Source organism: Silurus meridionalis, chromosome 2 (assembly GCF_014805685.1).
Source record: "Silurus meridionalis isolate SWU-2019-XX chromosome 2, ASM1480568v1, whole genome shotgun sequence".
In the NCBI taxonomy this organism is placed as follows: domain Eukaryota; kingdom Metazoa; phylum Chordata; class Actinopteri; order Siluriformes; family Siluridae; genus Silurus; species Silurus meridionalis.
This window is the reverse complement of record NC_060885.1, coordinates 619,572-633,631: the sequence shown is the minus strand read 5'-3', so window position 1 is coordinate 633,631 and position 14,060 is coordinate 619,572. Positions and strand designations below refer to the sequence as shown.

At 38.5% G+C, this 14,060-nt stretch overlaps 1 protein-coding gene and 1 long non-coding RNA gene across 2 annotated transcripts in view; both read right to left on the bottom strand.

The window, feature by feature from the left end:
- The window catches only part of LOC124378033, a 14,198-nt gene extending 4,988 nt beyond the window's left edge, over positions 1 to 9,210 (bottom strand). Inside the window, exons 1-21 of the mRNA XM_046837501.1 lie at positions 9,190 to 9,210; positions 8,960 to 9,081; positions 8,789 to 8,850; positions 8,618 to 8,697; positions 8,341 to 8,407; positions 8,096 to 8,250; positions 7,863 to 7,984; positions 6,318 to 6,379; positions 6,152 to 6,222; positions 5,962 to 6,028; positions 5,711 to 5,865; positions 5,256 to 5,377; positions 5,097 to 5,161; positions 4,926 to 4,996; positions 4,147 to 4,213; positions 1,268 to 1,407; positions 1,038 to 1,159; positions 867 to 928; positions 696 to 775; positions 567 to 594; positions 208 to 377 (exon numbers count right to left, since the gene is read on the bottom strand). Of these exons, the coding sequence (XP_046693457.1) occupies positions 208 to 377; positions 567 to 594; positions 696 to 775; positions 867 to 928; positions 1,038 to 1,159; positions 1,268 to 1,407; positions 4,147 to 4,213; positions 4,926 to 4,996; positions 5,097 to 5,161; positions 5,256 to 5,377; positions 5,711 to 5,865; positions 5,962 to 6,028; positions 6,152 to 6,222; positions 6,318 to 6,379; positions 7,863 to 7,984; positions 8,096 to 8,250; positions 8,341 to 8,407; positions 8,618 to 8,697; positions 8,789 to 8,790 (1,708 nt within the window). The 5' untranslated portion in view covers positions 8,791 to 8,850; positions 8,960 to 9,081; positions 9,190 to 9,210. The remainder of the gene's footprint in view (positions 1 to 207; positions 378 to 566; positions 595 to 695; positions 776 to 866; positions 929 to 1,037; positions 1,160 to 1,267; positions 1,408 to 4,146; positions 4,214 to 4,925; positions 4,997 to 5,096; positions 5,162 to 5,255; positions 5,378 to 5,710; positions 5,866 to 5,961; positions 6,029 to 6,151; positions 6,223 to 6,317; positions 6,380 to 7,862; positions 7,985 to 8,095; positions 8,251 to 8,340; positions 8,408 to 8,617; positions 8,698 to 8,788; positions 8,851 to 8,959; positions 9,082 to 9,189) is intronic.
- Positions 9,211 to 9,291: 81 nt separating this feature from the next.
- LOC124378051 lies at positions 9,292 to 11,099 on the bottom strand. The gene is made up of 3 exons (XR_006924150.1): positions 11,035 to 11,099; positions 10,811 to 10,877; positions 9,292 to 9,328 (listed from the first exon to the last, which is right to left on the bottom strand). It is a non-coding gene; the product is annotated as an uncharacterized LOC124378051 (long non-coding RNA).
- Positions 11,100 to 14,060: the final 2,961 nt, after the last annotated feature.

Below are 14,060 nucleotides of genomic sequence, written 5' to 3'. Positions count from 1 at the left end.
AAAAGTAATATAACGCATTACTTTCCATAAAAAGTAACTAAGTAAAGTAATTAGTTACTTTTTTTGGGAGTAACTCAATATTGTAATGCGTTACTTTTAAAAGTAACGTTGCCCAACACTGATTAAAACAGGCCACTTATTGAAATATAGACAAAAACATATTTTTATCTATTAACATCTACATTCAGAAATCAGGAAGAGACTCACTATTAAACTGAAGGCTTATCTGGACAGGTGAATCTAGTTTCTGTGTCCCACGTTTAGTTCTGATCTTTGTTACCAGCTTTTCATTAGCTGCTTTAAGAACTGCAGCCTCAGAAGGTACAATCGTCATGTTCTCAAATATAATGGAAATGTTAATGAGTACAATTCCATTTCTGAAAGAGAAGAGCACATGAAAACTTACTGAGACAGACACAAAATGAGACATTGGTAAAAAAAAAGTAGGGATAAACAGAAAAATGTGACTGTTTAATTCCTGTACTATTGCAGTTCATTTTGGTTTGTAAGTAAATGAGTATGTATGGAACATAAATCTTAATTAGGAATAAATAAATGATACTTACTTGATGGTGGGTAATACTGTAGTGGTTTCTATTGGTGGATTTGAACATAAAAAAGGTCAATTGTTAATGAATAAATAGAAGTTATACAGTTTAAGAACACTGTAGTACTAAATGTGTGGTATAACATACCAGTATCGTTTCCAGTCCCTTTATCCTGGATGTTATTCATATTATATACCATATAACCAATAATTTGACTTCCTGAGGTCCTGTTGAGAAAAGGAGAAAACGATGTCAGGAAACAAATTACTGCAAAACTTTGCCTATTGTAGAACAGAAATCTCTAAAACTTAGACTTACATGAAGCTTGAGGTATTGGGTGCAAATGTTACTACATTAGTTCCAGTTAGAAGTGTGTTTACCTGTAGGAATAAATACCATTCATTGATGTACTGGATTTTATGATCAATTCCAGGCATCACTTCTGGTCAGAAATAAACATTTGGTATACACACAGTGATGTAGACTTACAGCGTTATTGACGATGGTCTTTGCTTGGACATAGGCATTGTTCCTCAGCTCAGGGTTCTCTGGATTGTTGATGTTACTGATGACAAATGTAATGTTAACTTCAAAGGAGGTGTTTGAAATGTCTGTGGAATAAATCACATGTGCTTCATTATAATTGAGGAGTTTCAGATTGCATTAGAAATAGAAAATTAACTTAATGAAGTTAAGTGAATTAAAAAAACTAAAATTACTGTTATAGCTGGAGCTCAGCACTGTTAGAGAATCAGAGAAGTTTACAGAATTATTCAAGTTCTTTATATCTGCAAAAGAACTGGGAACAGAAGTGTAGTTTTCGAACACCATCCTGACGTAGACCACAGCTGATCCATCGCTAGAGAAACACAAAAAGACAGAATTTATAAATATATAACAGACATTAAACAACAGTGATTTTCCTTAAATACGTTATAAGAAATGACTCGTACATTATGGTTGGAGATTCTGGAGAAGTCTGTTCCAGACGTGTAGTTGGATTAAGTGTTGATCCATCACTAGAGTACAGAAAGAGCCAGAACTTATAAATGCATCACAGGAATCAATAGTAAAGCAAAATTTTCCTAAAATATGATATAAAGAAAATGTTCGTACGTCGTGGTTGGAGATTCTGTAGACGGTTGCTTTAGGACCTTATTGTCTACATCAGAAGACATTTATTGACAGGTTAATTTAATAAATCACCCATAAGTTCAGATACACTGGCAGGAGGAAATACAGTTTTTATCAGAGCAAGGTTATTAAATTGTGGTGTAACCTACCATTTGCAGTCTGACTGGGGATTTGTTCAAAACTATATTCCATGTAGCCGTTAACTTGATCCCCTGAACTCCTATTATTCACAGAAAGCAATATTGTTATTGTACAAATGATTTCACAGTGAGATTTTCTTTTACATATTAATGTCAGAACTGCAATCTTCTGCAGGAACTTACAGGAAATTGTAGGTAATGGGTTCAACTAGCTGTGCCTCTGTAAGATAATTTATCTGTGGAGAACAAACAGAATAATATTTTTTATAACATCCCAGGCCAATACAAGTAAGAAAACATTTATAACAAATACAATTGCACAGCATCAGGCTTCAGACATGAGGAACTGGCTTTTTAATCTTGCATCTGGGATTGTATGAAATAACTGATGAAGATGTGACAATAAAATAAGTTGTTTCTTAGACAAAAGTCTGTGACAATTTATGCTGAGGTAAAAAATTGGTTGGAGATCAAAATAAATTGTGATCAGAGGAATATTATCTGTAACATGGTGCTAGACACTCACAGCGTTGTTGATGATGTTCTTCATTTGGGTGTAAGTGCCATCCCTAAGCTCTGGGTTTTCTGGCATGATGATATTTTTGATTGTGAATGTAATGTTAACCACAAGGAAGGTGTCTGAAATCTCTGTGGAATAAATGAAATGTGTTTCTGTAAGATGGAGTTACAGATTGCATTAAAAAGCAACAATAAATTATGTTGAAATGTACTGCGTGAAATAAATTAGAACATACTCGTAACTGTAGTCCAGAACTCCTAGAGGCTCAGCGAGGTTTGGGAATGCAGACAGCAACAGAATCTGCATTAAGCTCAAAGCCTCACTGACATTTTGGCGTGGATATTTTATCATGCTTTTGATCATTCCGGGGAGCACATTCTCAATGGTACCAGGTGAGGACACGTTGAACACCAGCTTGGTTTGAATTACAGCTGATCCAATTCTACAGAGGTAAAACCATGAAAAAATCTGTTAAAAATCATCAAACTACAGATGCATGTGTGAAATGTGCAATACAAAATGTTGATATAAGAAATAAATCGTACATTGTGGTTGGAGATCCTGGAGAAGTCTGTACCAGAGTAGTAGTTGGAGTAAGTGTTGGAGATGTGTCTACAAGAGAAGAATGTTAGTTACAGTGTGATTTAATAGAACATTCATAAGTTCAGAATCATTAGCAAGACGTGTGATGAAGGGACGCCAGCATGCCCTCTACAGGATCAATGCTCCAAAAATAACTGAACTGTGATCAAAATGTGGTGTAACCTACCGTTCTCAGGCTGACTGAGGAAGCTTTGTAAACTGTATTCCATGTAACCAGTAACTTGATCCCTAAACTCCTATAATGAAGAAAAGCAATAATGTCATGGTCCAAATGACTTCACAATAAGAATTTCACAGAGTAAATGTCAGAACTGCAATCTTCTGCAGGAACTTACTTGAAGTTGTAGGAAGTGAGTTCCACTGGACGCTGCGTCCCAGAATTATTTAGAACTGTGTTTACCTGGAAAAACAATCAAGACATTAAATGTATGATATAAAGTGTCCAGGTGAATCAGAGGAAGATAATCTGCTAACACATGGTGATGGTCACTCACAGTGTCATTGATGAGGACCTTCACTTGGGTGTAGGTGTCGTTCCTCAGGGCAGGATCCTCCGGCATGCTGATGCTACTGATGCTGAATGTAACGAGAACTACGAAGGAGGTGTTTGAAATCGCTGTGGATAAAAAGAAATGTGCTTCAGTATGATGGAGTTACAGATTTCATTAGCAATGGACACTGGTGCTTCCAGCATTAAGGCTCTGGGTTACTGATCAAAATGCCTGGGCTTCAAACCGTAGTACCGACAAGCTGCCACTGTTGTGCTTTGAACATGGCTTTTTAACCCTATCTGCTAGAGGGGTGCTGTATCATGGCTGATCCTGTGCTCCAAATCCAGCTTCTTAACATGCTGAGATATGCAACAACCTAATGCTCTTCCTCTCAGGAGTCATTACAGTATATCTGTGTATCAGTGAATTGTTCAGGTTCGATAAGAAAGTAGAACGTACGTTCGTAGGTGACGTTCTGCACTGTTACAGAGTTGGGGAATTTTGAGAGTGTGGAGTTCAGCATGGCTTTGAAATCACTCAGGACGACATCCCCACTAGGAACAGAAATGGTGTTGTGGAACACCATCCTGACGTTGACCACAGCTGATCCATCGCTAGAGAGACACAAAAAGCCACAAGTTATAAATTCATAATTGACCTTAATGGAAATATAAATCTTCCTTAAATACGATACAAGAAATAAATCGTACATTATGGTTGGAGATCGTGGAGAAGTCTGTACCAGAGTAGTAGTTGGAGTAAGTGTTGGAGATGTGTCTACAAGAGAAGAATGTTAGTTACAGTGTGATTTAATAGAACATTCATAAGTTAAGAATCATTAGCAAGACGTGTGACCAACTGACGCCAGCATGCCCTCTACAGGAACAACGGTCTGAATACGACTGTTTGTGTGGTGCTGAACGGACAGCGGCAGTTCAGCACCGGTGTTGTGGAAAGTCAATAAACCACGCGTGAGAAGGGCAGGGCAGAGTAATGAGACACGGCTGGAGCCTGAACAGGAGTACGGCTGCTCCTCAATTTCCTTGAGGAGATCAATGTGTATAAAAGGAAGCCGTGGTGCCTGCAGAAGGGAGCACGATTCTGACTCCACTAATTGAACATATCTCTTTGTTCTCCCTCACAGGCAGAAGCACCTGTAAGCGAGGACGAGGACATCCACCAAAACTCAAGTCTGTCCTCTGCCTCAAACTGCTCCCCTCCTGGTCCCTCAGCCATCCTTCCTTTTACCACGAGACTGAAGATGCCGAGGACACACCCCACTATCTCTCTCTTACACACACTAACGCACACAACCACACACACACACTCAACCACGTTCACCCCACCACAAAAATCCCAATAAGCCCTTGTGTGAGCACTACTTCACTTTTCCGCATCCTTGTGTTCAGTTGGAGGCAGTGGCGAGGCACTACAGAGGAAATACAGATAGTTCTGTAGAGTGAGGTGATCAAAATGTGGTGTAACCTACCGTTTTCAGGCTGACTGAGGAGGCTTTGTAAACTGTATTCCATGTAACCAGTAACTTGATCCCCTAAACTCCTATAATGAAGAGAAAGCAATAATGTCATGGTCCAAATGACTTCACAATAGGAATTTCACAGAGTAAATGTCAGAACTGCAATCTTCTGCAGGAACTTACTTGAAGTTGTAGGAAGTGAGTTCCACTGGACGCTGCGTCCCAGAATTATTTAGAACTGTGTTTACCTGGAAAAACAATCAAGATATTAAATGTATGATATTAAGTGTCCAGGTGAATCAGAGGAAGATAATCTGCTAACTCATGGTGATGGTCACTCACAGTGTCATTGATGAGGACCTTTACTTGGGTGTAGGTGTCGTTCCTCAGGGCAGGATCCTCCGGCATGCTGATGCTACTGATGCTGAATGTAACGAGAACTACGAAGGAGGTGTTTGAAATCGCTGTGGATAAAAGAAATGTGCTTCAGTATGATGGAGTTACAGATTTCATTAGCAATGGACACTGGTGCTTCCAGCATTAAGGCTCTGGGTTACTGATCAAAATGCCTGGGCTTCAAACCGTAGTACCGACAAGCTGCCACTGTTGTGCTTTGAACATGGCTTTTTAACCCTATCTGCTAGAGGGGTGCTGTATCATGGCTGATCCTGTGCTCCAAATCCAGCTTCTTAACATGCTGAGATATGCAACAACCTAATGCTCTTCCTCTCAGGAGTCATTACAGTATATCTGTGTATCAGTGAATTGTTCAGGTTCGATAAGAAAGGAGAACGTACGTTCGTAGGTGACGTTCTGCACTGTTACAGAGTTGGGGAATTTTGAGAGTGTGGAGTTCAGCATGGCTTTGAAATCACTCAGGACGACATCCTCACTAGGAACAGAAATGGAGTTGTGGAACACCATCCTGACGTTGACCACAGCTGATCCATCGCTAGAGAGACACAAAAAGCCACAAGTTATAAATTCATAATTGACCTTAATGGAAATATAAATCTTCCTTAAATACGATACAAGAAATAAATCGTACATTGTGGTTGGAGATCCTGGAGAAGTCTGTACCAGCGTAGTAGTTGGAGTAAGTGTTGGAGATGTGTCTACAAGAGAAGAATGTTAGTTACAGTGTGATTTAATAAAACATTCATAAGTTAAGAATCATTAGCAAGAGGAAATACAGATAGTTTTGTAGAGTGAGGTGATCAAAATGTGGTGTAACCTACCGTTCTCAGGCTGATGGAGGCAGCCTTCTAAACTGTATATAATGTGACCAGTAACTTGATCCCCTGAACTCCTATTATTCAGAGAAACCAATATTATTGTACAAATGACTTCACAATATGAATTTCAGAGTAAATGTCAGAACTGCAATCTTCTGCAGGAACTTACATAAAGTTGTAGGTAGTAGATTCCACTGAAGGTGCACCAGAATCATTTAGAAGTGTGTTTACCTGGAAGAAAAACATAACGTTACATTTATTTTAAAGTGTCAAGCCAAGTTGACTTTTATTGTTATTTAAACTATTTACGGTGTGGTACAAATTCAAATAAAACATTTCATACAAATAATAATGAATTTTTAAAAGTATAAAGTATATACACATATTTAAGTATAATTATAAAGTATGAAAATAAGATTCAGAATAATATAATATAATAATATATATATATATATATGTACATAAAAAAAGAAAAAAGAAGACAAAAAATATATATGTATGTACACATGGATTTTACAGAAAAATCTTTGCTAAAACTGAAATAGCTTTCACCTTGGATCTGTGATCAGATGAAATGATCCCAGACAACAAAGGAATTCTGGGCTTTTTTCTATTTTCTATCTTAATTCTATCTCTTCCTCTTCTTTTTCTACTTCTGACTAAGTTTTTATAGTAGCCCACAGAACTGTCTGTTAAATAATTGTGAAATTCTGCACTTTGATTCGACAGGCTCTAAAGAACATTCTTAATAAATCTGGACTAAATGCTGCCAATGTGCTAACTGAGGAACTGATGTTCTTACTCCACCATGAGGTGAAATTTAGGTCTGATTTTGGAACACTTTTATGGTTATCACTTTTGAACTGTCTTGGCAGAATGTAAATCTGGAAATGCCTGGATGATCTGGTTAAGTCAAATTCAACACATCCTCTGTCCCTAATTTGATGTTCCACAATCTTGGTTTTGATGAAAAACTATTTTTTCACTTTTCTTCCAAAAGATTTTGCTCAGTTGTCACCAGTGTTGTGCTTTATCATCTCAAAAGAATTTTCAGCAAATGTATCAGAGAAAAATCTAATATTTCAGAGGGTTTGCTCTCAATCAACAAAGCAGCCTGACTTCAAAACCAACAGACCAGATGTGAGAGGGGATCTCAGCAATGACTTTGTACACATGCACAGAACTTAGTACTTATCTTCAGGACCTGGTATGAGGATATTTAGCTAATTTTGTGGTTGTCATCTACTGATCAGAAGTCATTTTAACATAATCAAAATGTTTTAATTAAATTGTGCATTGAATCTTTGTTTAGTCTTCAGCTGATTTGACTCTTAACACCTTGACACCCTGCTGACCGCTAGTTCATCTACACCTTTCCTCCTTAATAAACTGCAGTAAACTGCAGCCCTGTTCATGATCAAAATATACACATCATGAGTGATACTTCAAATAATTTCCTTTGCCTAAAGGCATGGCTCTGTGTTCCTGTGATTGTATGAGCAACAATTGTAGTGTGTCTATAAATGTGCATCGTTATGATTGAGTGCTTGGACTTTAAATATGCTGCATATTGTTTTAATTGTTGTTTAAATGAATACTGAAATGTTTCCACACCGAAGCTGAGTTTCTGGTTATTTATGAGGTAATAAATGAGGAAAAAGAAATTGCAGTCAGAGGAAGATAATCTGCTAACACATGGTGATGGTACACTCACAGTTTTATTGATGATGCTCTCCAAATGAATGTAGGTGTCATTCCTGAGGTCAGGGTTCTTCGGCATACTGATGTTATTGATGCTGAATATAATTTTTACAGTGAAGGAGGTGTTCGAAATCTCTGTGGATAAATAAAATAGGCTTCAGTGTGATGACGCTACAGATTTCATTAAAAAAGAACAGTTAAATGTTTAAAGGTAAATGTATTGGACAATAAGAAAAGAGAATGTACCTCCATAGGTGTAAAATATCACTGTGACTGAGTCAGTGGGGTTTGTGGGAGCAGATTGCAGCAGAGCTTCAATGTCCCTGAGGACCGAACACTCACTAGGAACAGTGCTAGAGTTGCTGAACACCAACTCTACATAGAACGAAACTGATCCATCGCTGAAGAAACACAAAAATGTACACATTTATTAAATAAATAATAAAAAATCGAGATCTGCCTTTAATATGAGATAAAGAAATGCCTCATACATTGTAGTTGCAGATTCTGAAGACGTCTCCTCCTGAGGAGTAGTTGGAGAAGGTGTTGGAGATGTGTCTACAAGAGAAGAATGTTAGTTACAGTGTGATTGAATAAAAAATTCATAAGTTCAGAATCATTAGCAAGAGGAAATACAGATTTGAAGAGGGAAGTGAACAAATTGGTTCTATTGGTGGATTTGAACATAAAAAAGGTCAATTGTTAATGAATAAATAGAAGTTATACAGTTTAAGAACACTGTAGTACTAAATGTGTGGTATAACATACCAGTATCGTTTCCAGTCCCTTTATCCTGGATGTTATTCATATTATATACCATATAACCAATAATTTGACTTCCTGAGGTCCTGTTGAGAAAAGGAGAAAACGATGTCAGGAAACAAATTACTGCAAAACTTTGCCTATTGTAGAACAGAAATCTCTAAAACTTAGACTTACATGAAGCTTGAGGTATTGGGTGCAAATGTTACTACATTAGTTCCAGTTAGAAGTGTGTTTACCTGTAGGAATAAATACCATTCATTGATGTACTGGATTTTATGATCAATTCCAGGCATCACTTCTGGTCAGAAATAAACATTTGGTATACACACAGTGATGTAGACTTACAGCGTTATTGACGATGGTCTTTGCTTGGACATAGGCATTGTTCCTCAGCTCAGGGTTCTCTGGATTGTTGATGTTACTGATGACAAATGTAATGTTAACTTCAAAGGAGGTGTTTGAAATGTCTGTGGAATAAATCACATGTGCTTCATTATAATTGAGGAGTTTCAGATTGCATTAGAAATAGAAAATTAACTTAATGAAGTTAAGTGAATTAAAAAAACTAAAATTACTGTTATAGCTGGAGCTCAGCACTGTTAGAGAATCAGAGAAGTTTACAGAATTATTCAAGTTCTTTATATCTGCAAAAGAACTGGGAACAGAAGTGTAGTTTTGAACACCATCCTGACGTAGACCACAGCTGATCCATCGCTAGAGAAACACAAAAAGACAGAATTTATAAATATATAACAGACATTAAACAACAGTGATTTTCCTTAAATACGTTATAAGAAATGACTCGTACATTATGGTTGGAGATTCTGGAGAAGTCTGTTCCAGACGTGTAGTTGGATTAAGTGTTGATCCATCACTAGAGTACAGAAAGAGCCAGAACTTATAAATGCATCACAGGAATCAATAGTAAAGCAAAATTTTCCTAAAATATGATATAAAGAAAATGTTAAATGCGTCGTGGTTGGAGATTCTGTAGACGGTTGCTTTAGGACCTTATTGTCTACATCAGAAGACATTTATTGACAGGTTAATTTAATAAATCACCCATAAGTTCAGATACACTGGCAGGAGGAAATACAGTTTTTATCAGAGCAAGGTTATTAAATTGTGGTGTAACCTACCATTTGCAGTCTGACTGGGGATTTGTTCAAAACTATATTCCATGTAGCCGTTAACTTGATCCCCTGAACTCCTATTATTCACAGAAAGCAATATTGTTATTGTACAAATGATTTCACAGTGAGATTTTCTTTTACATATTAATGTCAGAACTGCAATCTTCTGCAGGAACTTACAGGAAATTGTAGGTAATGGGTTCAACTAGCTGTGCCTCTGTAAGATAATTTATCTGTGGAGAACAAACAGAATAATATTTTTTATAACATCCCAGGCCAATACAAGTAAGAAAACATTTATAACAAATACAATTGCACAGCATCAGGCTTCAGACATGAGGAACTGGCTTTTTAATCTTGCATCTGGGATTGTATGAAATAACTGATGAAGATGTGACAATAAAATAAGTTGTTTCTTAGACAAAAGTCTGTGACAATTTATGCTGAGGTAAAAAATTGGTTGGAGATCAAAATAAATTGTGATCAGAGGAATATTATCTGTAACATGGTGCTAGACACTCACAGCGTTGTTGATGATGTTCTTCATTTGGGTGTAAGTGCCATCCCTAAGCTCTGGGTTTTCTGGCATGATGATATTTTTGATTGTGAATGTAATGTTAACCACAAGGAAGGTGTCTGAAATCTCTGTGGAATAAATGAAATGTGTTTCTGTAAGATGGAGTTACAGATTGCATTAAAAAGCAACAATAAATTATGTTGAAATGTACTGCGTGAAATAAATTAGAACATACTCTCGTAACTGTAGTCCAGAACTCCTAGAGGCTCAGCGAGGTTTGGGAATGCAGACAGCAACAGAATCTGCATTAAGCTCAAAGCCTCACTGACATTTTGGCGTGGATATTTTATCATGCTTTTGATCATTCCGGGGAGCACATTCTCAATGGTACCAGGTGAGGACACGTTGAACACCAGCTTGGTTTGAATTACAGCTGATCCAATTCTACAGAGGTAAAACCATGAAAAAATCTGTTAAAATCATCAAACTACAGATGCATGTGTGAAATGTGCAATACAAAATGTTGATATAAGAAATAAATCGTACATTGTGGTTGGAGATCCTGGAGAAGTCTGTACCAGAGTAGTAGTTGGAGTAAGTGTTGGAGATGTGTCTACAAGAGAAGAATGTTAGTTACAGTGTGATTTAATAGAACATTCATAAGTTCAGAATCATTAGCAAGACGTGTGATGAAGGGACGCCAGCATGCCCTCTACAGGATCAATGCTCCAAAAATAACTGAACTGTGATCAAAATGTGGTGTAACCTACCGTTCTCAGGCTGACTGAGGAAGCTTTGTAAACTGTATTCCATGTAACCAGTAACTTGATCCCTAAACTCCTATAATGAAGAGAAAGCAATAATGTCATGGTCCAAATGACTTCACAATAGAATTTCACAGAGTAAATGTCAGAACTGCAATCTTCTGCAGGAACTTACTTGAAGTTGTAGGAAGTGAGTTCCACTGACGCTGCGTCCCAGAATTATTTAGAACTGTGTTTACCTGGAAAAACAATCAAGATATTAAATGTATGATATTAAGTGTCCAGGTGAATCAGAGGAAGATAATCTGCTAACACATGGTGATGGTCACTCACAGTGTCATTGATGAGGACCTTCACTTGGGTGTAGGTGTCGTTCCTCAGGGCAGGATCCTCCGGCATGCTGATGCTACTGATGCTGAATGTAACGAGAACTGCGAAGGAGGTGTTTGAAATCGCTGTGGATAAAAAGAAATGTGCTTCAGTATGATGGAGTTACAGATTTCATTAGCAATGGACACTGGTGCTTCCAGCATTAAGGCTCTGGGTTACTGATCAAAATGCCTGGGCTTCAAACCGTAGTACCGACAAGCTGCCACTGTTGTGCTTTGAACATGGCTTTTTAACCCTATCTGCTAGAGGGGTGCTGTATCATGGCTGATCCTGTGCTCCAAATCCAGCTTCTTAACATGCTGAGATATGCAACAACCTAATGCTCTTCCTCTCAGGAGTCATTACAGTATATCTGTGTATCAGTGAATTGTTCAGGTTCGATAAGAAAGGAGAACGACGTTCAGAGGTGACGTTCTGCACTGTTACAGAGTTGGGGAATTTTGAGAGTGTGGAGTTCAGCATGGCTTTGAAATCACTCAGGACGACATCCTCACTAGGAACAGAAGTGGAGTTGTGGAACACCATCCTGACGTTGACCACAGCTGATCCATCGCTAGAGAGACACAAACAGGAACAAGTTATAAATTCATAATTGACCTTAATGGAAATATCAATCTTCCTTAAATACGATACAAGAAATAAATCGTACATTGTGGTTGGAGATCCTGGAGAAGTCTGTACCAGCGTAGTAGTTGGAGTAAGTGTTGGAGATGTGTCTACAAGAGAAGAATGTTAGTTACAGTGTGATTTAATAGAACATTCATAAGTTCAGAATCATTAGCAAGACATGTGACCAAAAGACGCCAGCATGCCCTCTACAGGAACAACGGTCTGAATACGACTGTTTGTGTGGTGCTGAACGGACAGCGGCAGTTCAGCACCGTGTTGTGGAAAGTCAATAAACCACGCGTGAGAAGGGCAGGGCAGAGTAATGAGACACGGCTGGAGCCTGAACAGGAGTACGGCTGCTCCTCACTTTCCTTGAGGAGATCGATGTGTATAAAAGGAAGCCGTGGTGCCTGCAGAAGGGAGCGCGATTCTGATTCCACTAATTGAACATATCTCTTTGTTCTCCCTCACAGGCAGAAGCACCTGTAAGCGAGGACAAGGACATCCACCAAAACTCAAGTCTGTCCTCTGCCTCAAACTGCTCCCCTCCTGGTCCCTCAGCCATCCTTCCTTTTACCACGAGACTGAAGATGCCGAGGACACACCCCACTATCTCTCTCTTACACACACTAACGCACACAACCACACACACACACTCAACCACGTTCACCCCACCACAAAAATCCCAATAAGCCCTTGTGTGAGCACTACTTCACTTTTCCGCATCCTTGTGTTCAGTTGGAGGCAGTGGCGAGGCACTACAGAGGAAATACAGATAGTTCTGTAGAGTGAGGTGATCAAAATGTGGTGTAACCTACCGTTCTCAGGCTGACTGAGGAGGCTTTGTAAACTGTATTCCATGTAACCAGTAACTTGATCCCTAAACTCCTATAATGAAGAGAAAGCAATAATGTCATGGTCCAAATGACTTCACAATAGGAATTTCACAGAGTAAATGTCAGAACTGCAATCTTCTGCAGGAACTTACTTGAAGTTGTAGGAAGTGAGTTCCACTGGACGCTGCGTCCCAGAATTATTTAGAACTGTGTTTACCTGGAAAAACAATCAAGATATTAAATGTATGATATTAAGTGTCCAGGTGAATCAGAGGAAGATAATCTGCTAACTCATGGTGATGGTCACTCACAGTGTCATTGATGAGGACCTTCACTTGGGTGTAGGTGTCGTTCCTCAGGGCAGGATCCTCCGGCATGCTGATGCTACTGATGCTGAATGTAACGAGAACTACGAAGGAGGTGTTTGAAATCGCTGTGGATAAAAAGAAATGTGCTTCAGTATGATGGAGTTACAGATTTCATTAGCAATGGACACTGGTGCTTCCAGCATTAAGGCTCTGGGTTACTGATCAAAATGCCTGGGCTTCAAAACGTAGTACCGACAAGCTGCCACTGTTGTGCTTTGAACATGGCTTTTTAACCCTATCTGCTAGAGGGGTGCTGTATCATGGCTGATCCTGTGCTCCAAATCCAGCTTCTTAACATGCTGAGATATGCAACAACCTAATGCTCTTCCTCTCAGGAGTCATTACAGTATATCTGTGTATCAGTGAATTGTTCAGGTTCGATAAGAAAGGAGAACGTACGTTCGTAGGTGACGTTCTGCACTGTTACAGAGTTGGGGAATTTTGAGAGTGTGGAGTTCAGCATGGCTTTGAAATCACTCAGGACGACATCCTCACTAGGAACAGAAGTGGAGTTGTGGAACACCATCCTGACGTTGACCACAGCTGATCCATCGCTAGAGACACAAAAAGCCACAAGTTATAAATTCATAATTGACCTTAATGGAAATATAAATCTTCCTTAAATACGATACAAGAAATAAATCGTACATTGTGGTTGGAGATCCTGGAGAAGTCTGTACCAGCGTAGTAGTTGGAGTAAGTGTTGGAGATGTGTCTACAAGAGAAGAATGTTAGTTACAGTGTGATTTAATAAAACATTCATAAGTTAAGAATCATTAGCAAGAGGAAATACAGATAGTTTTGTAGAGTGAGGTGATCAAAATGTGGT